This window comes from Papio anubis, chromosome 6 (assembly GCF_008728515.1).
Source record: "Papio anubis isolate 15944 chromosome 6, Panubis1.0, whole genome shotgun sequence".
NCBI classification, from domain to species: domain Eukaryota; kingdom Metazoa; phylum Chordata; class Mammalia; order Primates; family Cercopithecidae; genus Papio; species Papio anubis.
In genome coordinates this window covers 7,214,509-7,242,163 of record NC_044981.1, presented here as the reverse complement: position 1 = coordinate 7,242,163, position 27,655 = coordinate 7,214,509, and the positions used below count along the sequence as shown (strand labels likewise).

At 41.3% G+C, this 27,655-nt stretch overlaps 1 protein-coding gene and 2 pseudogenes across 11 annotated transcripts in view; all 3 read left to right on the top strand.

The window, feature by feature from the left end:
* Window positions 1–27,655, top strand: part of CAGE1 (cancer antigen 1) — a 60,676-nt gene extending 33,021 nt beyond the window's left edge. For 4 of the 10 annotated variants that reach the window (XM_031666894.1, XM_031666891.1, XM_031666892.1 and 1 more), the window contains exons 10-14: window positions 844–948; window positions 1,865–1,935; window positions 22,578–22,646; window positions 24,468–24,507; window positions 27,414–27,655. In XM_031666894.1, the coding sequence (XP_031522754.1) occupies window positions 844–948; window positions 1,865–1,935; window positions 22,578–22,646; window positions 24,468–24,507; window positions 27,414–27,455 (327 nt within the window). In that variant the 3' untranslated portion in view covers window positions 27,456–27,655. Of the gene's footprint in view, window positions 1–843; window positions 949–1,864; window positions 1,936–12,649; window positions 12,774–22,577; window positions 22,647–24,467; window positions 24,508–27,413 lie in introns of those variants that run through there. The other 6 variants (XR_004184190.1, XM_031666896.1, XM_031666895.1 and 3 more) reach the window with 6 other exon arrangements.
* On the top strand, window positions 13,451–15,865 carry LOC103883441 (annotated as a pseudogene).
* Window positions 16,609–17,545, top strand: LOC101008240 (annotated as a pseudogene). Its single transcript, XR_160504.5, has one exon. The product of XR_160504.5 is annotated as a 40S ribosomal protein S3 pseudogene (transcript).

Below are 27,655 nucleotides of genomic sequence, written 5' to 3'. Positions count from 1 at the left end.
TGAGCTCAGGAGTTCAAGACCAGCCTGAACGTGGTGAAACCCCATCTCTACTAAAAATACAAAAATTAGCTGGGCATGGTGGCGCACACCTGTAATCCTGTCTACTCAGGAGGCAAGAGAGTTGCTGGGAGGTAGAGGTTGCAGTGAGCTGAGATAGCACCACTGTACTCCAGCCTGGGCAACAGAGTGAGACTTCATCTCAAATGAATAAATAAAATAAAAAATAAAACATTAGATGATTAAAAGTCATCTAACATTGTTATTTCATGTTTATAGTTTTTCTTCTATAGCTGCTTTGAAAATTAAGGTAACTGCTAGGGAAACTTGTGAATACCATTTCCTGATAATTAATTTTAGATGTCACATAATTTTTCATTTTTAATGGCTTTCTTGCAAATAAAAATTGGACCACAGGTCAGAAAATGGAATACATTAAGCTGAACCTTTTTAAAAACTTGCAGTCATTTATGCAAGGGAGAGTATTTCTCAAACCTGAAAACATCAGTGCTTTACTTCATGTAGAGTCAAATATGCCTGTGCATTGGCTATATAAGGAAAGATGATAAGGGGCTGATAAATATTTGTGTGTACCAATAGGTGTTCAGTTGTTTGCAATGCTGTTTTATAGTATAAAGAGAAAAGGTAAAACCCCATTATAATTTTTGTTTACCTGTTCTAAGTGCAGTCTAACCATTATCTGGTTCATAGCCTCTCATGCTTCACCTATGGTTTAGAAGAATATTGGAATAAAGTATTGTTCACTTTTCTTGTTTGTTCTTGGCATCCATATATAGCTTTCATGGCAGGTTCCAGGTTAGTGTTTTTACTGATGTTTCTCCATAGATCACAAAACTGGGATGTCTCCTAGAGTCAAAAGAAAGCCACTGCAACAGACTCATTGAAGAAAATGACAAGTATCAAAGACATTTAGGCAGCTTAATAAAGAAGGTACACTTTTTTTTTCCTTTGTTTTTTGAGATAAGATCTCACTCTGTCACCCAGGCTGAAGTACAGTGCAGTGCTAACTACAGCCTCAATCCCCTGGGCTCAAGCAAGCCTCCTACCTCAGTCTCTTTAGTAGCTGGGATTATAGGCATGTGCCACCACTCCTGGCCAATTTTTAAAATTTTTTTGTAGAGATGTGGCCTCACTATGTTGCATAGGCTGTTCTCAACCAACCTCCTGGTCTCAAGCAATCCTTCTGCCTCGGCCTCCCAAAGTCCTGGGATTGCAGACCTGAGACACTGCTCCTGGCCTGGTACAAATTGTCTTACAGAAATATTTGTGCCTTTGAAAAACTATGCCAGATATTAATAGGATTTTAGAGCTAAAAAGGGTCTATGGGATGATGTAGCACATTTATATTAATCCCTTTTACTTCATAATGACATTATAAAACACCCCCATTATCCTTTTAGCTGAAAACTATCAAAGATTGTTGTGTGCGTCTCTCCATTCTGCTGTTGGCAATTTAAAATCTTAGTATTGCTACTTCGCTTTCAGGATAATTCTAAATCTTGCCAACTTAGTGTTCTAGTTTACCTTATTAAAACTGCATTAACTTTAACCAAATGAACTACAACCCTTAGTTGATGCATATAGTGCTTATTTGGAAGACAACTGGATTATAGTTGACTCACTACTGTTGTCCATTTTTTGGCACTTCACGTTTCCTTCATAATGAATAGGCATGTTATAATTATTTTTTTTTCATATTCCTGATTTCAAAATGTAAGGAATCTGTTTTGCCTATTGTGAAAGTTTCATTAATAGTCAAATAATTAAATTTCAATTTGTAGTAATAAAAAAGGAAAAAATAAAAATTCTGAATGAAAAATAATTGGTTTAGCTTATTTTTTTCAAGGTTACATCGTATGAAGAAATCATTGCATGTGCTGACCAAAGGCTCGCAATATCCCACTCCCAGATTGCACAGTAAGTTGAAAAAATGAATCCTTAATTTTGTGAATATTTACTAATACCTTAGCCTTTGGATTCTAAATTCTTTTTTTCAGACTCCTAGAAAGAAGAAAAATGTGCAGTTTTATGAATTAAGTTCATTCTTTATTAATAGAGGTAGACTGCTTAATGTCTGGACTACTTCAACAGTTAAGCAACCAGATTTTCATCTTCCTTTCTCAGAGCTCCCCTTGATTTAAAGGGTTGATGAAGGAATTAATAAGAAACATTCAACAATTTTAGAGGATATTTTCATAGTATTCAAGTAAAATCTTGCAGTGCTTAGAAATTACTCACAAAAGGATATTGAATGCACACCAAATTAAACATATTCATACATATATCAATAAGGAAATAAATTATCTCATGAGAATGGGATTCAGCATGAAACACTGCAAAATTTGTGTTCCTAAACTCTGCATAGTTCTTATTTGTTCATTATACTCGTTTCTAATATGCTGCTTCTTCCATCCTTCCCCCAATTTCATTTAGGCTGTGCCGGCTATCACTGGAGCTTAACAAAAGGTCTAATTTTATAGAGACAGATCCCCCCAAATATGAGCTTTCTATAAGCCTGCCTCACCCAAAATAATTTAAAGTGCATGCATTTGTATCTTAGAAAGTTTGCTTTTGGTTTTCACAATTGTTATAAGCAGAACAAATGTCAAAAAAGTTTCCCATTTTTTCAAACTAATGCAGGCAAGTTTTAAATTTGAAGAGGGGAGAGGATGTTGTATACTCAGGAAATGTAAAACTTGATTCCTCTTCAGCTTATAACCACGGAAATTCAGCCAGTGCTCAATCATCATAGGCTAATGAAATATCAAAATTTAAAAACTAAAATTTTTAAAATAGTATCAGACTATCATTTTGGTCTTACTGCTTTGCCTCAGTTATTTTTATTTTTTAATTTTATTTTTTATTTATTTTCTTTCCATAGGTTGTTGGGGTATAGGTGATATTTGGTTAGATAAGTTCTTTAGTGGTGATTTGTGAGATTTTGTTGCACCCATCACCCAATCAGTATACACTGCACCATATTTGTAGTCTTTTATCCCTCGTCCTCCTTCCACCCTTCCTCCCAAGTCCCCAGAGTCCCTTATATGATTCTTATGGCTTTGCGTCCTCATAGCTTAGCTCCCACATATCAGTGAGAACATACGATGTTTGGTTTTCCATTCCTGAGTCCTTCACTTAGAATAATAGTCTCCAGTCTCATCCAGGTCACTGCAAATACCATTAATTCATTCCTTTTTATGGCTGAGTAGTACTCCATCATATAGATGTGTGCGTGTATACATATATATAATAAAAGTTTCTTTATCCACTCGTTGATTGATGGCATTTGAGTTGGTCTCACAATTTTGCACTTGTGAGTTGTGCTGCTGTAAACATGAGTGTGCAAGTATCTTTTTCATACAATGACTTCTTTTCTTCTGAGTAGATACCCAGTAGTAGGATTGCTGGATCAAATGGTAGTTCTACTTTTAGCTCTTTAAGGATTCATCTCCACACTGTTTTCTGTGATGGCTTTTTACATTCTAGTTTACATTCCCACCAGCAGTGTAGAAGTGTTCCCTGATCATCGCATCCATGCCAACATCTACTGTTTTTTTATTTTCTTATTATGGCTGTTCTTGCAGGAGTAAGGTGGTATTGCATTATAGTTTTGATTTGCATTTCCCTGATCATTAGTGATGTTGAGCATCTTTTCATATGTTTGTTGGCCATTTGTATATCTTCTTTTGAGAATTTTCTATTCATGTCGTTAGCCCACTTTTTGATGGGATTGTTTATTTTTTTCTTACTGATTTGTTTGAGTTCCTTGTAGATTCTGGATATTTGTCCTGTGTCAGATGTATAGAGTGTGAAGATTTTCTCCCACTCTGTGGGTTGTCTGTTGACTCTGCTGACTATTCCTTTTGCCATGCAAAAGCTCTTTAGTTTAATTAAGTCTGAACTATTTATCTTTGTTTTTATTGCATTTGCTTTTGGGTTCTTGGTCATGAAATCCTTGCCTAAGCCAATGTCTAGAAGGGTTTCTCCAATGTTATCTTCTAGAATTTTTACGGTTTCAGCTCTTAGATTTAAGTCCTTAATCCATCTTGAGTTGACTTTTGTAAAAGGTGAGAGATGAAGATCCAGTTTTATTCTCCTAGATGCAGCTAGCCAGTTATCCCAGCACCATGTGTTGAAAAGGGTGTCCTTTCCCCACTTTGTTTTTGTTTGCTTTGTTAAAGATCAGTTGGCTGTTTAAGTATTTGCATTTATTTCTGGGTTCTCTATTCTGTTTCATTGGTCTGTTTGCCTATTTTTATGCAAGTACCATGCTGTTTTGGTGACCATAGCCTTATAGTATAGTTTGAAATCAGGTAGTTTGATGCCTCCAGATTTATTCTTTTTGCTTAGTCTTGCTTTGGCTATGCAGGCTCCTTTTTGGTTCCATATGAATTTTAGAATTGTTTTTTCTAATTCTGTGAAGAATGATGGTAGTGTTTTGATGGGGATTGTATTGAATTTGTAGTTTGCTTTTGGCAGTATGGTCATTTTCATAATATTGATTCTACCCATCCATGAGCATGGGATGTGTTTTCATTTGTTTGTCATCTGCGGTTTCTTTCAGCAGTGTTTTGTAGTTTTCTCTGTAGAGGTCTTTCGACTCCTTGGTTAGGTTTTTTTTTTTTTTTTTTTTTTTTTTTTCTTTTTTTTTTTTTTTTTTTTTCTGCAGCTATTGTAAAAGGGCTTGAGTTCTTGATTTGATTCTCCACTTGGTTGCTGTTGGTGTATAGAAGAGCTACTGATTTGTGTACATGTATTTTGTATCAGGAAACTTTGCTGAATCCTTTCTTTCTTTCTTTTTTTTTTTAGACAGAGTCTCGCTCTGTCGCCCAGGCTGGAGTGCAGTGGTGCCATCTCAGCTCACTGCAAGCCCCGCCTCCCAGGTTCACGCTATTTTCCTGCCTCAGCCTCCTGAGTAGCTGGGACTACAGGCACCCACCACCATGCCTGGCTAATTTTTTGTATTATTTTAATAGAGACAGGGTTTTACCTTGTTAACCAGGATGGTCTCGATCTCCTGATCTTGTGATCCACCTGCCTCGGCCTCCCAAAGTGCTGGGATTACAGGTGTGAGCCACTCTGCGCCCGGCAGACCTGCTGAATTCTTTTATCAGTTCTAGGAGCTTTCTGAAGGGGTCATTAGGGTTTTCAAGATAAATGATCATATCATCAGCAAATAGTGACAGTTTGACTTCCTCTTTGCCAATTTGGATGCCCTTTATTTCTTTCTCTCATCTGATTGCTCTGGCTAGGACTTCCAGTACTATGTTGAAGAGGAGTGGTGAGAGTGGGCATCCTTGTCTTGTTACAGTCCTCAGAGGGAATGCTTTCAACTTTTCTGCATTCAGCATTACGTTGGCTGTGGGTTCGTCATAGATGGCTTTTATTACATTGAGGTATGTCCCTTGTATGCCAATTTTGCTGAGAGCTTTCATCATAAAGGATGCTGGATTTTGTCAAATGCTTTTTCTGCATCTATTGAGATGATCACATAATTTTTGTTTTAAATCCTTTTTATGTAATGTATCACATTTATTGACTTGCATATATGAAACCACACCTGCATCCCTGGTGTGAAACCCACTTGATCATAGTGGATTATCTTTTTGATATGTTGTTGGACTCTGTTAGCTAGTATTTTGTTAAGGAGTTTAGCGTCTGTGTTCATCAGGGATATCAGTCTGTAGTTTTCTTTTTTGATTATGTTCCTTCGTGGTTTTGGTATTAGGGTGATACTGGCTTCACAGAATGAATTACGGAGGGTTTTCTCTTTATCTTGTGGAATAGCGTCAAAAGGATTGGTACCAATTCTTCTTTGAATGTCTGGTAGAATTTTACTGTGAATCCATCTGGTCCTGGACTTTTTTTGTCAGTAGTTGTTTAATTACCATTTCAGTCTTGTTGCTTTTTATTGGTCTGTTCAGGGTATCTAATTCTTCATGATTTAAGCTAGGAAGGTTGTATTTTTCCAGGAATTTATCCATCTCTTGTAGGTTTTCTAATTTATGTGTGTAAAGGTGTTCATAGTAGCATTGAATGATCTTTTGTATTTCAGTGGTGTCAGTTGTAATATCTCCTGTTTCATTTCTTAATGAGCTTATTTGGATTTTCTCTCTTCTTTTCTTGGTTAGTCTTGCTAATGGTCTATCAATTTTATTTATCTTTTCAAAGAACCAGCTTTTTGTTTCATTTATCTTTGTATTGTATTTTTTGTTTCAATTTAATTTAGTTCTCTGGTCTTTGTTATTTCCTTTCTTCTGCTAGGTTTGAGTTTAGTTTGTTCTTATTTCTCTACTTCCTTGAGATATGACCTTAGACTGTCAGTTTGTGCTCTTCCCGTCTTTTTGATGTAGGTGCTTAGGGCTATAAACTTTCCTCTTATTCCTGCCGTTGCTGTATGCCAAAGGTTTTGATAGGTTCTATCATTATTGTAGTTCAGTTCAAAGGATTTTTAAATTTTCTTATTGATTTTGTTTTTGACCCAATGCTCATTCAGGAGCAGGTTATTTAATTTACATGTATTTGCATGGTTTTGAAGGTTCCTTTTGGAGTTGATTTCCAGTTTTATTCCACTGTGGTCTGAGAGGGTGCTTGATATAATTTCAATTTTCTTAAATTCATTGAGGCTCGTTTTATGGCCTATGATATGGTCTATTTTGGAGAAAATTCCATGTGTTGTTGAATAGAATGTGTATTCTGCAGTTGTTGGATGAAATGTTCTGTATATATCTGTTAAGTCCATTTGTTTGAAGGTATAGTTTAAATCTATTGTTTCTTTGTTGACTTTCTGTCCTGATGACCTGTCTAGTACTGTCAGTGGAGTATTGAAGTCCCCCACTATTATTGTGTTACCGTCTATCTCATTTCTTAGGTCTATTAGTAATTGTTTCATAAATTTGGGAGCTCCAGTGTTCGGTGTATATATGTTTAGGATTGTGATATTGTCCTGTTGGACAAGGCTTTTTACCATTATATAATATCCCTGTTTGTCTCTTTTAAATGCTGTTGCTTTAAAGCTTGTTTTGTCTGATATAAGAATAGCTACCCCTGCTCACTTTTGGGTCCATTTGCATGCAATGCCTTTTTCCACCCCTTTAAGTTTATGTGAGTCCTTATGTGTTAGGTGAGTCTCCTGAAGGCAGCAGACAGTGGTTGGTGAGTCCTTTTTTCTTCTTTTCTTTTCTTTTCTTTTTTTTTGAGACAAGAGTTTCACTCTTGTCACCCAGGCTGGAGTACAATGGTGTGATCTTGGTTCACTGCAACCTCGGCCCTCGGGCTCAAGTGAATCTTCTACCTCAGCCTCCCAAGTAGCTGGGATTACAGGTGTGCACCACCACATCTGGCTAATTCTGTATTTTAGTAAAGATGGAGTTTCACTATGTTGGCCAGGCTGGTCTCAAACTCCTGACCTCAGGTGGTCCACCCGCCTTGGCCTCCCAAAGTGCTGAGATTACAGGCATGAGTCGCTGCACCTGGCCAGTGAGTTCTTATCCGTTCTGTGGTTCTATATCTCTTAAGTGGAGTGTTTAGGCCATTTATATTCAATGTTAGTATTAAGATGTGAGGTACCATTGCTTTCATCATGCTATTTGTTGCCTGTGTACCTTGGTTTTTTTATTTTTTGTTTTTGTTTTTTAAATTGTATTTTTGTTTTATAGGTCCTGTGTGATTTATGCTTTAAAGAAGTTCTGTTTTGATGTGTTTCCAGGATTTGTTTCAAGATTTAGAGCTCCTTTTAGCAGTTCTTGTAGTGGTGGCTTGGTAATGGGGAATTCTCTCAGCATTTGTTTGTCTGAAAAAGACTGTATCTTTCCTTCATATATGATGCTTAGTTTCACTACATACAAAATTCCTAGCTGATAATTGTTTGGTTTGGGGAGGCTGAAGATACCCCAATCCCATCTAGCTTGTAGGTTTTCTGCTGAGAAATCTGCTGTTAATCTGATAGGTTTCCTTTATAGGCTACCTGGTGCTTTTGTCTCACAGCCCTTAAGATTCTTTCCTTCATCTTAACTTTAGATAACCTGATGACAGTGTGCCTAGGCGATGATCTTTTTGCGATGAATTTCCCAGGTGTTCTTTGTGCTTCTTGTATGTGGATGTTTAAGACTATAGCAAGGCGGGGGAAGTTTTCCTCGATTATTCCCTAAATATGTTTTCCATACTTTTAGATTTCTCTTCTTCCTCAGGAACACCAATTATTCTTAGATTTGGTCATTTAACATAATCCCAGACTTCTTGGAGGCTTTGTTCATATTTTCTTATGATTTTTTTCTTTGTCTTTGTTGGACTGGGTTAATTCAAAGACCTTGTCTTCTAGCTCTGAATTTCTTTCTTCTACTTGTTCAATTCCATTGCTGAGACTTTCCAGAGTGTTCTGCATTTCTATAAGTGTGTTCAATGTTTCCTAAAGTTTTTATTTTTTTCTTTATACTATCTATTTCCTTGAATATTTCTCCCTTCCTTTCTTGTATCGTCTGTTGGATTTCCTTGAATTGGGCTTCACCTTTTCTCCGGTGCCTCCCTGATTAGCTTAATAACTAACCTCCTGAATTCTTTTTCAGGCAAATCAGGGATTTCTTCTTGGTTTGGATCCATTGCTGGTGAGCTAGTGTGATTTTGGGGCATGTTAAAGAGCCTTGTTTTGTCATATTACCAGAGTTGGTTTTCTGGTTCCTTTTCATTTGGGTAGGACCTGTCAGAGGGAAGGCCTAGGGCTGAAGGCTGTTGTTCAGATTCTTTTGTCCCATGGGGTGTTCCCTTGATGTTGTAGCAGGAAAAGCCGCAGACAAAACCCCTCAGACAATGAGTTAAAGAAGGAAGTGGGGGAGAAAAGAAGAAGGAAGGGGTTTATTTGGCCGGGAGCATCGGCGAGACTCCTGTCTCAAGAGCCGAGCTCCCCAGTTGAGCAATTCCTGTCCCTTTTATGGGCTCACAACTCTAAGGGGGTCCATGTGAGAGGGTCGTGATCAATTGAGCAAGCAGGCGGTACGTGACTGGGGGTTGCATACACCGGTAATTAGAACGAACAGAATAGGACAGGGATCTTCACAGTGCTTTTTTATGCAAATAACCGATTAGGTCAGGGGTCGATCTTTAACTACCAGGTCCAAGGTGTAGTGCCAGGCTGTCTGCTTGTGGATTTCATTTCTTCCTTTTAGTTTTTACTTCTTCTTTCTTTGGAGGCAGAAATTGAGCATAAGACAATATGAGGGGTGGTCTCCTCCCTTAATGTGGTACTCTCCCCGTTTCCCTGTGGATGTGGCTTCTTGTGGGCCTAGCTGCAGTGATTGTTATCTCTCTTTGGGGTCTAGCCGCTCAGCAAGTCTACCTGGCTCTGGGCTGCTACTGGGGGTTGTCTGCACAGAGTCCTGTGATGTGAACCATCTATGGATATCAGCTGTGGATATCAGCACCTGTTCTGGTGGACATGGCAGGGGGTGAAATGGACTCTGTGACAGTTCTTAGCTTGGGTGGTTTAATGTTTTATTTTTGTGCTGGTTGGCCTCCTGCGGGGAGGCGGCGCTTTCCAGAGAGCATCAGCTGTGGTAGTATGGAGAGGAACCAGTGGTGGGTAGGGCCCTAGAACTCCCAAGAATATATGCCCTCTGTCTTCAGCTACCAGGGGTGGATAGGGAAAGCCCATCAGGTAGGGGCAGGGCTAGGTATGTCTGAGCTCAGACTCTCCTTGGGCAGGTCTTGCTGCAGCTGCTGTGGGGGATAGGGGTGAGATTCCTAGGTCACTGGAGTTGTGTACCTAGGAGGATTATGGCTGCCTCTGCTGAGTCATGCAAATTGTTAGGGAAGTGGGGGAAAGCCTGCAGTCACAGGCCTCACCCAACTCCCACACAATCGATCCAAAGGGCCTGTCTCACTCTCACCATGGCCGCTCTAACAGTCCCAAGTCTGTTTCCAGGCAGTGGGTAGCAGGGCTTGAGAACTTCCCCAGGCTACCCACCTCCCAGCTGTGAAAGAACAGGGCTTTGGTTCTTTTCCCTCCTGTGGAGTCTGCAAGCCAGATTCCCACCCTCTCCCATGTTCTGGCCAGGAGGCTCCTTGCTCAATTCAAATTGTTACAAAGTTCAGCTAGAGACTTCCTTCTCCCTGTGGCATTTTCCCCCCGGCCTCTGGCTGCCCTGCTAAAGGGTCCCTGTGGAGCCAGGCAAGAATGGCCTGCTTGGGGACCCAGTGAACTCCCAGGGCCTTTCCCACTGCTTCCTCTACCCCTGTATTTCACTTGGCTCTCTAGATTGACTCAGCTCCAGGTAAGGTCGGAAACTTCTCTCGCAAACTAGACCTTCATTTTCTTCAGTGCGAGTGTGTGTTCGGGAGCAGAGGCTCTCCCTTTCCCAGTTCCACAGTTTGGGCACCCATAGGATTTGGGGTGTCTCCCGGCTCCTGCAGGAGCAGTCTGCTTCCTTCAGAGGGTCCGTTGGTCCTCTCAGGATTCCTGATTTGTTCTTGCAGTCATTCTGGAGCTAAAATTCATGATGCGAGCCTCCACACACTACTCTGTCAGACCCAGTCAGAGCTGCAATCTTGTCCTGCCTCCCATCTGCCATTATGATTGTCCCAGTTATTTTTACATTAAAAAATTTAAATGTTCTACGGGGCTTGGGTGGAAAGAAAAAAAAAATTTGATGTATATTTCAGTTGAGTGGTTGACCCAATTTGTGTTGAAGAAGAGACCATAGGTCAAAATCTGAATTTAGGCTTTATCATAAGCATTGTCAACTGTGACTGCTTATTAGAATTTTCTTTCTTTCTTTTTTTTTTTTTTTGAGACAGTGTCTTGCTGTCTTGCCCAGGCTGGATTGCAGTGGCACAATCTCGGCTGGAGTCAGTAGCACAATGTCTGCCTCCCAGGCTCAAGTGATTCTCCTGCCTCAACCTCCTAAATAGCTGGGACCACAGGTGTGCACTACCACCCTGGCCTTTTTTTTTCTTTTTCTTTCTTTCTTTTTGTTTTTTTTAGTAGAGACAGGATTTTGCAATGTTGGCCAGGCTGGTCTCTCACTCCTAGCCTTAAGTGATCCATTCACCTCCCTCCAGTGATCCATTCACCTCAGCCCCCCAAAGTGTGGGGGATTACAGGTATGAGCCACTGTGCTCAGCCAACTTTTTTGTTTTTTGAGACAGGGTCTGACTCTGTTGCCCAGGCTGGAGTGCAGTGGTGCAGTCTTGGTTCACCGCAATCACCAGCTCCTGAGCTCAAATGATCCTCCCAACTCAGCCTCCCAAGTAGCTGGGACTACAGGCATGCACCACCATACCTGACTTTTTAAAAAATTTATTTATTTATTTTAGAAACGGGGTCTCGCTGTGTTGTCCAGGCTGGTCTTGAACTCCTGGACTCAATCAATCCTACCACCTTGGCATCCCAAAGTGCTGGAATTATAGGCATGAACCACTGCACCCAGCCCTGATTTATTTTTTAAAAAATCAAATCTAGTCTGTTATATCCATGAAGAACAGTATTTTTGTTTAATTATAGTGAATTAGCTTTAGTCTCATTAAAAGGTATACACTGCTTCAAAAATCATCAGGCTGTTCTGCCTATGGAGTAGCCATTCTTTTATTCCTTTACTTTCTTGATAAACTTGCCCTCACTTTATAGATGCAACTAAAATTAAAAAAAAAAATTATCAAATACATCATCAGAACAATGTTCTTTTAAATTGGTGCTAGTCTATTGATTCTGCTAAAATTTAATAGAGTTTGAGGTATTGTTCTTCAAATGCATTCATAGGTTATACTGTAATTTTTCAATGCATAGGCCTTGGACTTTAGAAACAGCTATTTACTACAAAAGCTATTGGTGACATTTTATTTTTCTAAAAGACTAAAATAAAACTACTTGGCGAAGTCCACTCTGTATATGCAACCAGAGTGATCTTTCTGAAATATAAATATGAGTATGCCATTTTGTATCTTAAAAAAACTTTAGTAGTTTTCCATCACCTTAGGTAAAAGCAAAAATCCTTACCATGGCCTACAGTCTTCTTCCTGATCAAGCTCCTCCCTGCTTCTCTGATCTCATCTTACCATTCCCTGACTTGCTTTTGCCACACTAGAGATATTATACTTTTTCAAATGTACCATATTCCCTTTGCCTCCAAGTTTTAGCATGTTGTTCTACCTGGAATGTTCAGGCTGTCTTCACCCCCATTATCTTGTACTATCTTCATATCTGCTGAAATGCCATTTCCTTAGAGATACATTCACTGCCCTCTGAGTCTGAATTGATAGCTTTTCCACAATGCTAGAGATTTAAGTAGCCATGCATCTCTCCTTCCTGAATACCACTTTCTCTCTAACACTTTTGTCCAGATCTGTCTGTTTCAGATGTAGAAGTCCCTGCTCCAAACATTCCTGGTTCTGGAACACCTTCCTACAAAATGTGAGACTTGTTCTATCTATCTTAGTCCCCATCACAACCAGGTGAGAGGTGGATCCTCTCATAAAAATGTCCCAGTGGCTTCCCATTTTATCAAGCCCTGCTACCTTGTTATTCAAGGTGATCTTCTATTCCATTCCTACCCATCATGTGATCCCCGATCATAATCTGTAGTGTTTGAAGTCACTCATCAAAGTCTTCTGCATTAACTTATTTACTATTCACCATCCACAGAATGCCAACAGAGTCCTAGAAGAATACTTCCAGTGCCATATCTCCTACAGACAACACTGAATTCATAAATGACAGCTCACTGCCCTGTCACAGCAACTGTGATTTCTACCCACATGAAGCCACTGTAAATGCTTTTCCATGCAAAACCATATCAAAAATCACAGAAAATTTCAGTGTAAATCCACAATTTTTCTTTCAAAGTTTCATGATAGTTTGAGTACAGGATGATCAAAAAGTTTGATTGGATTGAACATTCTTTTAAAAATCCATGCGATTTTATACCTTGATCACAGAGAATAAGGTGAACATTTGTTTACACCCAAAACTTGTAAATCCCACAAAAAGCTGCATTTCAGTATATAGTAAAAATATTAGTACTGCCCTTATTTGTAGTCACAATCCCATTGTGTTTCTTTGACTGTTTTTTCTTTTTCTTTTTTTGAGTCTCACACTGTTGCCTGGGCTGGAGTGCAATGGTACCATTTCAGCTCACTGCAACCTCCGCCTCCTGGGTTCACGTGATTCTCCTGCCTCAGCCTCCCAAGTAACTGGGATTACAGGCACCCACCACCACGCCCAGCTAATTTTTTTTGTACTTTTAGTAGAGACGGGGTTTCACCAAAGCAAACAAAAACATAAAGTGGGGAAAGGACACCCTATTCAACAAATGGTGCTAGGATAATTGTCAAGCCACATTTAGAAGAATGAAACTAGATCCTCATCTCTCACCTTATACAAAAATCAACTCAAGATGGATCAAGGACTTACATCTAAGACCTGAAACCATAAAAATTCTAGAAGATAGCATCGGAAAACCCTTCTAGACATTGGCTTAGGCAAAGACTTCATGGCCAAGAACCCAAAAGCAAATGCAACAAAAACAATGATTAATACATTCAATGAGGAGAAGGGTGACAGAGGAGAAGGGCGACAGAGCAGGTCCCTGAGCACTGACAATCATGGACAGTTTCCTCAGTCAGGCTTTAGGCTGGAGAGAAGATAAGTGAAAACAGAGACAGAGGTGCCAGCCAGCCTTCAGGGGCCACTACAGATACCCGGAGTATGAGTCATCAGTCGGACACCCTTCCTGTGCCCTCTGGCCAGACGAGAGGCCAGGTCCTCAGAGACCAGAGCATCTATACCCAGCTGTTGGAGATGATGCTGCACTTGCGGCAGACCATGAGGGATTACTTCGAGTACAACTGACAGCAGGCAGGGCCTGCCGCTGGAAGAACGGAGGCACGCTCAGGCCGTCTGTGAGCAGGAAGCCCTCTGGGTCGCTTAATGTGCCAGATGATCCAGCTTCTATAGTCTGGGGTCACGAGTGGCCTGGAGCTCCAAGTGCGTTTTCCTTCCCAGGACTCTAGGGGTGATGTCAGATATGGGCAGGGGGCCCAATTTCCCGGGCAGCCTGATCTAGTTCCCCAACTGAGTGGTTGTGAAGCTGCCTTCGTCAGCCGTGACCTGTCCAACTGTGGGATTGACATCTCTGTCTTCTATCAGTCGAGCTTCCAGGACTACAGTGCCTATCATAAAGACAAATATCATAAAGACAAGAACACCTTAGGCTTTGTCAACCTTGGCACCAGTGAGAACAAGCTCTGCATTGATCTGATGATTGAAAGATTACAAGAAAGTAACATGAACTGGCTGGGCGCGGTGGCTCAAGCCTGTAATCCCAGCACTTTGGGAGGCCGAGGCAGGCGGATCACAAGGTCAGGAGATCGAGACCATCCTGGCTAACACCGTGAAACCCCATCTCTACTAAAATAATACAAAAAACTAGCCAGGCGTGGTGGTGGGCGCCTGTAGTCCCAGCTACTCAGGAGGCTGAGGCAGGAGAATGGCATGAACCCAGGGGGCGGAGCTTGCAGTGAGCCGAGATCGTGCCACTGCACTCCAGCCTGGGGCACAGAGCAAGACTCCGCCTCAAAAAAAAAAAAGAAAGTTACTCTCAGGTTGAGTTGATTCCTGTCCACCTGGAGAGTGAGATCACTGTTACAAACATCCATCCTTTCCACCTCACTGTGGACAAGTTAGAGGAAGCCCTGCTTGAAGCTAGGGTTGAGGGGAAAAAGGTCCAAGGCCTTGTGCTAATCAATCCTCAGAATCCTCTGGGTGACATCTACTCCTCAGACTTGCGATGGAATACCTGGGTTTTGCCAAGAGGTATAACCTACATGTGATCATAGATGAGATTTACGTGCTGTCTGTGTTTTTGATGAATCCATCACATTCCACAGTGTCCTGAGCATGAAAAGTTTGCCTGATCACAACAGGACCCATGTGATCTGGGACACCAGGAAGGATTTTGGCATTTCTGCCTTCCACTTTGGTGCTCTGTTGACACCCACAACAAGGAGATGTCTTCCGCTGTGAGCACCTTTGGCTACCTCCGCAGTATCTCTGGCATCGCCCGGCACAAGCTGTGTCAGCTGCTCCAGAACACAGAATGGATTGACAGAGCGTACCTGCCCGCCAATAACTACCGGCTCTGGGAAGCTCACAAGTACATCACTGCCAAACTGAAGGCATTGGAGATCCCCTTTCACAACTGCAGCTCTGGCCTCTGTGTCTGGATCAACTTGAAAAAGTACATGGATCCCTGTGCATCTGAAGAGGAACAGCTCCTCTCGCTGCTTCCTGGACAACAAGCTGTTATCCCGTGGCAAAGCCTGCATGTATAAGGAGCCAGGCCGGTTCCACCTCATCTTTGCAGATGAGCTCCCCCGGCTAAAAATGGCCATGCATCAGTTATGTGGTGTGCTGCAGGAACAGAAGCAGGCTTTGAGAGTGAAGCAGTTGGAGGATGCATTGACGGAGTAGACTGTCTGCCTCCCAATGAGCAGCTCCAGCCCATCACTTGCTCAGGGACCCCCTAATGTCAGCCTCTGGTCCAGAAGGCTGGGGTGTATTTTCGTCAGTGCTGTGACTAAGAAAATGGTGGGCTCCTGCAGGAAGATCTCATTTGACCCAGTCATCACCCTCCTTAAGCTGAGTGCCTGCTGTCTTTGGAAGTTTTGCATCTTTTTAGTCTTTGCTAGCCATTATATATGCAAAATGTTTTTATTGGGGTTGGGGTGGGAAGGCCTGGAGGCACCTAGAGAAATAAGGGAAGCTCCCTGGGCCCCTATTTAGATGGTTTATTTTTATATTCAGTATCGAATAAATTCTATATTCTCTTAAAAAAAACTGATAAATAGGTGGAACTTAATTAAACTAAAAAGTTTCTGCACAGCAAAAGAAATAATCAGCAAAGTAAACAGACAACCCACAGAGTGGGAGAAAATCTTCACACTCTGTACATCTGACAAAGGACTAATATACAGAATCTACAAGGAACTCAAACAAATTAACAAGAAAGAAAAATCGCATCAAAAAGTGGGCTAAGCACATGAATAGACAATTCTCAAAAGAAGATATGGAAATGACCAACAAACATATGAAAAAATGCTCAACATCACTAATGATCAGGGAAATGCAAATCAAAACCACAATGTGATACCACCTTACTCCTGCAAGAATGGCCATAATCAAAAAATTAAAAAAAAACAGATGTTGTCAAGGATGCGGTGAAAAGGGAACACTTCTACACTGCTGGTGGAATTGTAAACTAGTATAACCACTATGGAAAACAGTGTGGAGAGTCTTTAAAGAACTAAAAGTAGAACTACCGTTTGATCCAGCAATCCTACTACTGGGTATCTACCCAGAGGACAAGAAGTCATTATTCAAAAAAGATACTTGCATATGCATGTTTTTAGCAGCACAATTTGAAATTACAAAAATATGGAACCAGCCCAGATGCCCATCAATCATTGAGTGGATAAAGAAATTGTGGGGTATATATATACCAGGGAATACTATTCAGCCATAAAAAGGAATGAAATAATGGCATTTGCAGCAACCTAGATGGAATTGGAGACCATTATTCTAAGTGACGTAGCCCAGGAATGGAAAACCAAACATCATATGTTCTCACTCATAAGTGGGAGCTAAGCTATGAGGACACAAAGGCATAAGAATGATACAGTGCCTTTCCTTTCGGCGGAGCATGGCGGCAAGATGGCCATGCAAATTTCGAAGAAGTAGTTTGTCACTGATGGCATCTTCTAAGCTGAACTGAATGAGTTTCTTACTCAGGAACTGGCTGAAGATGGCTACTCTGGAGTTGAGGTGCGAGTTACACCAGCCAAGACAGAAATCATTACCTTAGTCACCAGAACACAGAATGTTCTTGGTGAGAAGGGCTGCGGGACTCGGGAACTGACTGCTGTAGTTCAGAAGAGGTTTGGCTTTCCAGAGGGCAGTGTAGAGCTTTATGCTGAAAAGGTGGCCGCTAGGGGCCTGTGTGCCATTGCCCAGGCAGAGTGTCTGCATTACAAACCCTAGGAGGGCTTGCCGTGCAGAGGGCCTGCTATGCTGTGTTGTGGTTCGTCATGGAGAGTGGGGCTAAAGGCTGCGAGGTCGTGGTGTCTGGGAAACTCTGAGGACAGAGGGCTAAATCCATGAAGTTTGTGGATGGCCTGATGATCCATAGCAGAGACCCTGTTAACTACTACATTGACACTGCTGTGCGCCACGTGTTGCTCAGACAGGGTGTGCTGGGCATCAAGGTGAAGATCATGCTGCCCTGGGACCCAACTGGTAAAACTGGCCCTAAGAAGCCCCTGCCTGACCACGTGAGCATCATGGAACACAAAGATGAGATATTGCCCACCACTCCCATCTCAGAACAGAAGGGTGGGGAGCCAGAGCCACCTGTCGTGCCCCAACCAGTCCCCACAGCGTAACAGGGTCTCATTGGCAGCTGTATTCTGGAGTCTGGATGTTGCTCTGTAAAGACCTTTAATAAAATATTGTACAAAGACAAAGAAAAAAAAAAAGAATGATACAGTGGACTTTGGGGACTTGGGGGAAAGGGTGGAAGGGGGTGAGGAATAAAAGACTACAAATTGGGTACAGTATATACTGCTAAAAATATCAGGTAAAAGTAAATGGCGAATCCATGTTCTAATCCCTAGAATCTGTGAATGTTACCTTATATAGCAAAAAAGGGCCAGCTTTATATATAATAACAGTTGTATCCATCATTGTTAGCATATTTAAAAAATTAAAAAAGAAAAAGCATATGATAATTTCGACAGATGGAAAAACCGTTTGACAAAATCCAACATCATTCTTCATGAGAAAACCTAAACAACCTAGGAAAAGAAAGGAACTTTCTCAATTAGGACAAAGAGCACCTACAAAAGCTTACTAACGTTATACTTAATGATGAAAGACTAAATGCTTTCTTATCATCAGGAACAAGACATTCCAGTACATTCACATTGTACTGGAAGTTCTGTCCAGTACAATCAGGCAAGAAAAATAAAATTCATCCAGACTGGACATGAAGCAAAACTGCATGTATTCACAAACACATGATCATCTATGTAGAGAATCTGATGGAATCTACAAAAAAGTTACCAGGACTATTAAGATTAGCAAGGTTGCAGGATCCAATATCAATATGTAAAAGTCAGTTGTCTTTTTATATACTAGCAACAGACAATCAGAAATTAAAAAGCATTTCTGATAGCTCCAAAAATATAAACTACATAAGGATAAATTTGGCAAAAGTATGTAAAAGACTCATACACTAAAAATTACAACACATTATTGAGAGAAAGTAAAGAAGAGTTAAATAAATGGAGAGGTATAGCTCTTTCATGGGTCCATTTTGTTAAGATTTTCCCCAAGTTCATTTATTGATTCAGTGCAATTCCAATTTTAAATAAACTTAACAAGCTGATTCTAAATTCATATGGAAATTCAAAAGGCATAGAATAGCCAAAAGAACTCTGATAAAGAAGGATAAAATGGGAGGGAAACTCTGATTCTAAGACTTTTTATAGAGCTACAATAATCAAAACAGTGTAGCATTGGTGTAAAAATATAAAAATCAATGGAACGGACCAGGGAATGCAGACATGGACCCATACATATATGGACAAGTGATTTTTGACAAAGATACAAAGGCAACAAAGTGGAAAAAGGATAACCTTCTCAACAAATGGTGCTGGAATCATTGCCCATTTTCAAAAAAATTAACTTTGATTTATACACTTCACTACATACAAAGTAAACTCAAAATGGATAGTATACCCAAAGATAAAGGCTAAAACCTTAAAACATCTAGAAGGAAACAGAAAATTGCTATGACTTTGGGTTAGGCAACAATTTCTTAGACATGTCACTAAAAGTATGATTCATTAGAGAAAATTTTGATAAATTTGACTTCATCAAAATTTAAAAATGCTCTTCTTTTTTTTGCTGTTTGTTTGTTTTGTTGTTGTTGTTGTTGTTGTTTTGAGACGGAGTCTCACTCTGTCACCATGCTGGAGGGCAGTGACACAATCTCAGCTCACTGCAACCTTCACCTCCCGGGTTCAAGTGATTCTGCTGCCTCAGTCTCTCAAGTAGCTGGGACTACAGGCGCACGCCACAACACCAGGCTAATTTTTTTGTTGTTGTATTTTTAGTAGAGATGGGGTTTCACCATGTTGGCCAGGCTGGTCTTGAACTCCTGACCTCGTGATCCGCCCACCTCAACCTCCCAAAGTGCTGGGAGTACAGGTGTGAGCCACCTCACCCAGCCTAAAACTACTCTTCTAAAGACACTGTTAACAGATCAAAGACAAGCCATAGTCTGGAAGAACATATCTGCAAATCATGTATCTGCTAAAGAACTTCTATCCAGATGTAATGAACTCTCAAAACTCAGTCATAAGAAAACAAATAACCCAATAAAAAATGGACAAAGATTTTAGTAGAGATTCCACCAAGAAAATACATGTATGGCAAAAAAGCACATGAAATATATTCATGTCAGCTGGGCACAGTGGCTCATGCCTGTAATCCCAGCACTTTGGGAGGCCAAGGTGAGAGGATCACTTGAGTCCAGGAGTTCAAGACCAGACTGGCTAATACGGCAAAACCTCATGTCTACTAAAAATACAAAAATTAGTCAATCATGGTGGCGCACACCTGTAATCCCAGCTACTTGGGAAGCTGAGGCATGAGAATCACTTGAACCAGGGAGGCAGAGGTTGCAGTGAGCTGAGATTGCGCCACTGCACTCCAGTCTTGGTGACAGATCGAGACTCTGTCTTAAAAGAAAAACAAGAAAGAAATACAGTCGTGTCATTAAATGCAAATCAAAGCACTCATTATACTCCATTCAGTGGTGCTGCTTTGCTTGCCTAGCTCTCAGCAGAGTTCTCTCATGGCCTCTATGGAGGACATGACTTCCTCCAAAATAAACCAAGGACTCCATTTAGGTAGGCTTAGATTATAGCTATTTGCCCGCAGCTCTACACACAGGAGCACAGTGTCAATATATTCCACTGTTGCCTTGTTGCACACTTGGAAATACTTTTCACTTTCTTTCCTTAGGTATCTCCCTCCTTCAGGAGTTGGACTCATTCTTTTCAATTCTAGAAATACAGAAGATTTATTCCATGCTATTTCTCTGATAATTAAGCATGATAGACTCAGGCTTTTGGTTTACACAGAGTTGTTTCACATTATCTTCTATTCCTGGGTTTGACAACTTCTCTTTATCCCTTTAAAACAAAAGCCTGATATCTCTGAAAGAAAGAGTATAGGTTTCAAAATGACAACTTACAAGTTATATTCTGGGGCATTTGTGTTTTGTCCATATAATGTTTAAAGTATTTTTAAAATTAATTGCCAAAATTGAAAAGGGAAGATATTCTGTAAAAATCTAGATTTCTATCTCCTCTTTAAAAACAAGAGTAGGCTGAGCATGGTGGCTCATGCCTACAATCCCAGCACTTTGGGAGGCTGAGGCAGGAAGATATTTTGAGGCCAGGAGTTCAAGACCAGCCTAGGCAACATAGCGAGACTCTTGTCTCTACAAAATATTAAAACAATTAGTCAGGTGTGGTGGCATGCACCTGCAGTCCTAGCTAACTCAGGAGGCTGAGATGAGAGGATTGCTTCAGCCCGCAAGTTTGAGGCTGCAGTGAGCTGTGATTGCACCACTACATTCCAGACTGAGTGACAGGGTGAGACTCTGTCTCTCAATAATAAAAATTTAAAAATAAGTAAGACAGGAAGATCTAATCATGGCTGCAGCATTCTCACATGGCAACATTTGGCAAGAGCTAAGTAGCAACTTCTTTTAGGCAGGGCCTAGGGGTGTATGCGCTTTGGTTTGTCTGAATCACCATTTAGCTGGCTTTGCTCATTTCACATACCTGCCTGACCCTTCTATAGGCATTTGAGTTTAGACCTCTGCGGTAGAATTTCATCTCCTCTCAGGGCCTATTTATCCTCTACAGTAGGCTGAGGAATGGCCCAAAGACATGCAAGTTCTAATCATGAGAAACTGTGACTGTTACCTTATATAGCAAAAGAGCCTTGCAGATGTGATTACATCTTGAGTTGCGGAGATTATTTTGGATTATCTGAGTGGGCCCTAAATGCAATCCCAAGGGTACTTATAAGACAGGGGAGGCAGAGAGAGATTTGGTGACAGAAGAAGAAGAGTCAACCTGACAGTGGAAATGGGGAGAAAAGGTGGTGTGATGTGGGGCCAAGCCCCCTCAGGAATAAGAACAGCCTCCAGATGCTGGATGAGGCCAGGCAAAGGATTCTCCTCTCGAACTTCTAGAGGCTGCACATCCCTGCCAATACCTTGATTTCAGGCCAGTGAAGCTTCTTTTGGACTTCTGACCTCCAGAAGAAAATAAATGTATGTGTTTTAAGCCACAGAATTTGTGTTGATTTGTTGCAGCAGCCACGGGAAGCTCATACAACCTCCCTGGATAGAAAAATAGGTTTGTGATGGTCCTGTAATGCTGTCACATATTTTTGCATGTTAAGCTGTTTCTAGCTCAGGGTTTTTTGTCTTTTCTTTTCTTTTCTTTCTTTCTTTCTTTCTTTCTTTTTTTTTTTTTTTTTTTCTTTTTTGAGACAGAGTCTAGCTCTGTCGCGGGCTGAAGTGCAGTGGCATGATTTTGACTCACTGCAACCGCCACCTCCTGGGCTCAAGAAATCCTCCCAGCTCAGTCTCCCATGTAGCTGGGATCACAGGCATGTGCCACCATGCCTAGCTAGTTTTTGTGTTTTTGTAGAGACAGAATTTCGCCACGTTGCCCAGGCTGGTCATGAACTCCTGGGCTCAAGAGATTCACCTGCCTTAACCTCCCAAAGTGCTGGGGTTACAGGTGTGAACCACCACGCCTAGCCAGGAGTTTTGTTTTTAACATGTTACCCTCAGGATCATATTGGATTTACTCAGATAGAAGGATCAGTATGAGTGAACCACTGTGTAAGCAAATGGGAGAATATCTGAATGCTACTTTATATATTTGCTACTGTCTACTTTCCTTCTTCACCACTGGAACCTATAAAGGGAAAAACTGATAGAATAATTTTGAGTTGCTAGGAAAGAATCCCAAGTTTCTATATGGTTAGGTGGTTGGATAGTGTATAGATAATTAGATTACCTTTTTTTTTTTTTTTTTTTTTGAGACGGAGTCTCACTGTCACCCAGGCTGGAGTGCAGTGGCCGGATCTCAGCTCACTGCAAGCTCCGCCTCCCGGGTTTACGCCATTCTCCTGCCTCAGCCTCCCAAGTAGCTGGGACTACAGACGCCCGCCACCTCGCCCGGCTAGTTTTTGGTATTTTTTAGTAGACACGGGGTTTCACCGTGTTAGCCAGGATGGTCTCTATCTCCTGACCTCGTGATTCGCCCGTCTTGCCCTCCCAAAGTGCTGGGATTACAGGCTTGAGCCACCACGCCCGGCCTTAGATTACCTATTTTTATCTACTAAAATCCTCTAGTGAATCTAACAAAATCATGGTCTAGAAAAGTCAGTTTTAGTCACAAAATTCAATTGTTTCTTCTTTCAGTTTGGAAAAGAGAAATAAACATTTAGAGGATTTAATTAGAAAGCCCAGAGAAAAAGCCAGAAAACCAAGGTAAGTTTCCCTCTCTTTTTTAAATTAATATCTTTAAAATATAGATAATACAGCTGGGGGTGGTGGCTCACACCTGTAATCCCAGCACTTTGGGAGGCCAAGGGGGGTGGATCACCTGAGGTCAAGAGTTTGAGACCAGCATGGCCAACATGGTGAAACCCCGTCTCTACTAAAAATACAAAAATTAGCTGGGCATGGTGGCACGTGCCTGTAATCCCAGCTACTAGGGGGCTGAGGCAGGAGAATCGCTTGAACCTGGGAGGTGGAGGTTGCAGTGAGCCAAGATTGTGCCGCTGCACTCCAGCCTGGGCAACACAGTGGGACTCAGTCTCAAAAAAATAGATAGATAGATAGATAGATAGATAGATAGATAGATATTTAAAAAAAAACTATTTCTTATCTCAATTTAAGGTAAACAAGATATATTATATGAAAGTGCTTCATGTTTTGCCTAGCATAAAGTAGTTGCTTGATTAATGTTTTTTGTAGAACCTGAAATGGAAAGCCAGATTCCCTGCTCTCATGGAATGTACAGTCACTCTAAGGAAGAAACTATAAAGATTATGGGCTAAGATTTTTGTCTACAACGAAACTACTTGCCCTGCTCTGTATTTTATCACCAGATTTTCTTACACTAACATTAAGCCTTACAGTCTGCTCTTTTAGAAGAGGCTCAATATCTGATGCTACAAGGTGTATGCACAAACCCTGTGGGGTTGATTAAGAACACAGCAGTATGGGCAGGGCACAGTGGCTCATGCCTGTAATCCTAGCACTTTGGGAGGCTGAGGCCGGTGAATCACTTGAGGTCAAGAGTTCAAGACCAAACCCCATCTCTACTAAAAATACAAAAATTAGCCAGGCATGGTGGTGGGCACCTGTAATCCCAGCTACTCGGGGGTGAGATGGGCAGAAGAGCTCTCAAAACCCTTTCCAGCCAAGAAAGACATTTGTTAGAAAACTCCAGACCTACATCAGCTTTCAGCCACCACCCTCTGTGAAGCCTGTGATGATTGGCCCAATTGATCTCGGTATATTCGGCATGCAAACAAGCTTCAGCTTACCTCTGCAGCCTCTCAAAATTATGGCATTGCTTTTGCCAGTTCTCTTCACTAGTGGAAATAGCGGGACATAAGGATATAAAAGCAAGTATCTTAATAGCCTCAGATGTTTTATTTTTGCCTCTAGTTCTTCATGACTTTCAAGTAAATTCATTAAGTTTTCAAGTCAGTCAGAATCGTATCTTAAGTAAATCTATGGGAATGTTAAATGTAGTGAGAGTGTGCCTCATTTTTTTTTATTTTATTTATTTTTTTATTTGAGATGAAGTCTCACTCTGTCACCCAGGCTGCAGTGCAATGGCACGATCTTAGCTAACTGCAGCCTCCGCCTCCCAGGTTCAAGTAATTCTGCTGCCTTAGCCTCCTGAGTAGCTGTGGTTACAGGCACATGCCACCATGCCCAGGTAATCTTTGTATTTTTGGTAGAGACAGGGTTTCACCATGTTGGCAGAGCTGGTCTTGAACTCCTGACCTCAAGTGATCCACCCACCTTGGCCTCCCAAAGTGCTGGGATTACAGGTGTGAGCCACCATACCCCTGCCTCATTGTTTTTATTTAAATGAAGTGAGAATGATCCACATGTTATATACCAAAAAGCTTGATCTTAATCTCTGAGGGTCTCATAGTTCTATCTTAATTGATGATTTCTCCTTGAAAGTGAGGGGAAAATATGCTAAATAATGGCATACTTGCTCACCATGTTCACTATTTCAGTCCCCCCTTCCTCCTTTTTACATTATTTTCTTTCTATTTCTTACAGATCGAAAAGTTTAGAAAATCATCCAAAGTCCATGACTATGGTAGGTCACCTTGATGATCATGATAAATAATCTTACATTTCCATGTAATTTGACAATAACACAAGATTTAATAGGAGTTCCTGAAGTCACATTTCCATACTGTGCAACCTAGCCTTCCCTTCCGTCCTCAGACGAGGGTTCTTCCATCTCAGCTGGTGCTGTAATTGGAAGCCCCTCCCTCTAACCTTGTAGGGCCCCTTTACTCCATCCCCACTGCTACTGCTTCATTTCAAGCCCCTGTCATTTCTCATCTGACCTGTTGCACTCACCTCCTAATTATTGTTTCTGCCTTCAGTTTTAGTCCCCTTCATGCCATCCTCCATAGAGTAGACATATTTTGATCTTTCAAAAGCAAAATATTTTCATGCCCCTCCCTTGCATAAAGCCCTTCAGTGGTTCCCAATCACATTCTGGATCAAATATGAGCTCCTTAGCATGGTGTATAAAGTTCCCTATGATCTGGCTCTGGCCCTCCTATCCAGTCTTACCATTCACTGCTTTCTCCTTCTCATCATGCATATCAGCCATGTCTAACCGATTGCAGCTTTCTAAACATGTGATTTTCTTTTCTTTTCTTTTTAGTTAGCATATTAATTGTACATATTTATAGGATACAGGCTGGGCATGGTGGCTCACACCTGTAATCCTAGCACTTTGGGAGGCCGAGGCAGGTGGATCACTTGAGTTCAGGAGTTCAAGACCAGCCTGACCAACATGGTGAAACCTTGTCTCTATTAAAAATACAGAAAATTAGCCAGGTGTGGTGGCGTGTGCCTGTAATCCCACTTACTTGGGCAGCTGAGGCAGGAGAATAGCTTGAATCCAAGAGGCAGAAGTTGCAGTGAGCCAAGATCTCACCACCACACTCCAGCCTAGGTGACAGAGAGAGACAACTTCTAAAAATATATATATATATATATACACATGCACACACACACACACACACACACAATACAGAGTAGTATTTCCATGCATGTACACAACGTGTGATGATCAAATCAGTGTAATTAGCAAATCTATCACTCCAGACATTCATCAGTTCTTTGTTTTGGGAGGATTCAAAATCCTCTCTTCTAGCTATTTGAAAATATCTAAAAAATTGCTGTTAACTCTCGTTACCCTGCAGTGCTATAGAACACTGGGACTTATTCCTCCTATCTAGCTGTAATTTTGTATCCAGTCACTAACTTCTCCCTATCCTCCCCTCACTACCTTTCTCAGCCTCTAATAACCATGGTTCGACTCCCTACCTTTATGCATGGTATGTTATTTCTGTGCTTTCCTTTTATTGCTCATGCAGCTTCTCCTACTTGGTATGTTCTTCTCCAGCTCCTTTTTTCTCACTTACTCAGTTCCCACCTCACAAACACCTGTCATCTCAAGTTCTGCCTCCTCTCTGAAGCCTTTCCTGCTCTGTCTCCCAAAAGGAACTGACTTGCTTTCTCCCATGTGCCCACACTGTACCATTTGACATAATAGCACCTATGACACAGCATTACAGTTCTCTGCTTGCATGTCCTTTGACTTGACTAGAACTTTTGAGTACAGGAATTGTCTCATATTCATTTTGATATCCTCAACTGCCGATCTCATAAAAGGTACTGAATAGGAGTGAATGTTAGACTTGGGACCCAGGACCAATGCTACACTTGCTGGCGTGATCCCAAACAGCAGACACAGCTGCTGCCACCTCTGTCCCGTTTCAGGACGTGGATATGTTCATAAATGCCGTGGCCTATTTGTAACACAGCTTTGGGGACGAGGAGGCACTCAATAGGGCATGCCTCCATATGCTGCCATTGAGACCCAGCTTTTCTCATAGTTGAATTAAGAGGGTGCCTGCCTTAATACTATCAATTCTTTTTTTTTTTTTTTTTTTTTGAGACGGAGTTTCACTTTTGTTGCCCAGGCTGGAGTGCAATGGTGCGATCTTGGCTCACTGCAACCTCCACTTCCCGGGTTCAAGTGATTCTTCTGCCTCAGCCTCCCGAGTAGCTGGGATTACAGACATGCACCACCACGCCTGGCTAATTTTGTATTTTTGGTAGAGACAGGATTTCTCCATGTTGGTCAGGCTGGTCTCGAACTCCTGACCTCAGGTGATCCACCTGCCTCAGCCTCCCAAAGTGCTGGGATTACAGGTGTAAGCCGCCACACCCAGCCAATACTATCAATTCTTAACTATGCCATGCTGGTAAGTCACTTTTGGATTATTCAGATTATTTTTTCTACATTCTGTCAACTGCCAACCAAACCAAGGAAGATGAAACTCAGTCCACCTTGTTCTTCATGGTGTTCCTTAGTGGGAAAAAGGTTGAAAGAAACAAACAAAAATATAAGTTAAAATATAGTGTTGGAGACCAGGTGTGGTGGCTTGCACCTGTAATCCCAACACTTTGGGAAGCTGAGGTGGGTGGATCACTTGAGGTCAGGAGTTCCAGGCCAGCCTGGACAACATGGCAAAACCCCATCTCTATCAAAAATATAATCCCAGCACTTTGGGAGGCTGAGGTGGATAGATCACTTGAGGTCAGGAGTTCGAGACTAGCCTGGCCATCATGGTGAAACCCTGTCTCTACTAAAAATACAAAAATTAGCCAGGCATGGTGTTGAGCACCTCTAATCCCAGCTACTTGGGAGGCAGAGGCAGGAGAATCACTTGAACTTGGGAGGCAGAGTGAGCCGAGATTGTACCGCTGCACTCCAGCCTGGGTAACCGAGCGAGACTCTGTCTCAAAACAAACAAAAAAAATATAGTGTTCATATTATCTATGGCATTCACTTATCTATAGGCTTACTTTGCACCCCTTTTCCATATGTAATCAAAAATTGGCTGTTTAGGGGTTCTGTCACTGAATGTTAGTCTTTCCCCAAAACTTATAAAACATTTTTCCTTTCATTTTTAGATGCCAGCTGTATTTAAAGAAAATAGAAATGATTTAGATTAAACAAGCCTGAAGATTAAACAGTAATCATTTTTGTCAACCACTCCAGGAAGAGTCGCTACTACATATGCTAGCCAAATCAATCCATGCAGATGATATATTAAAATCGGTATAAATGGTAAAGTCTTACATTCCAAAAATGCGATTACTTCTAATTTCTTCCTGTGAATAATCAAATATATTCTATTTAACATAAACATACA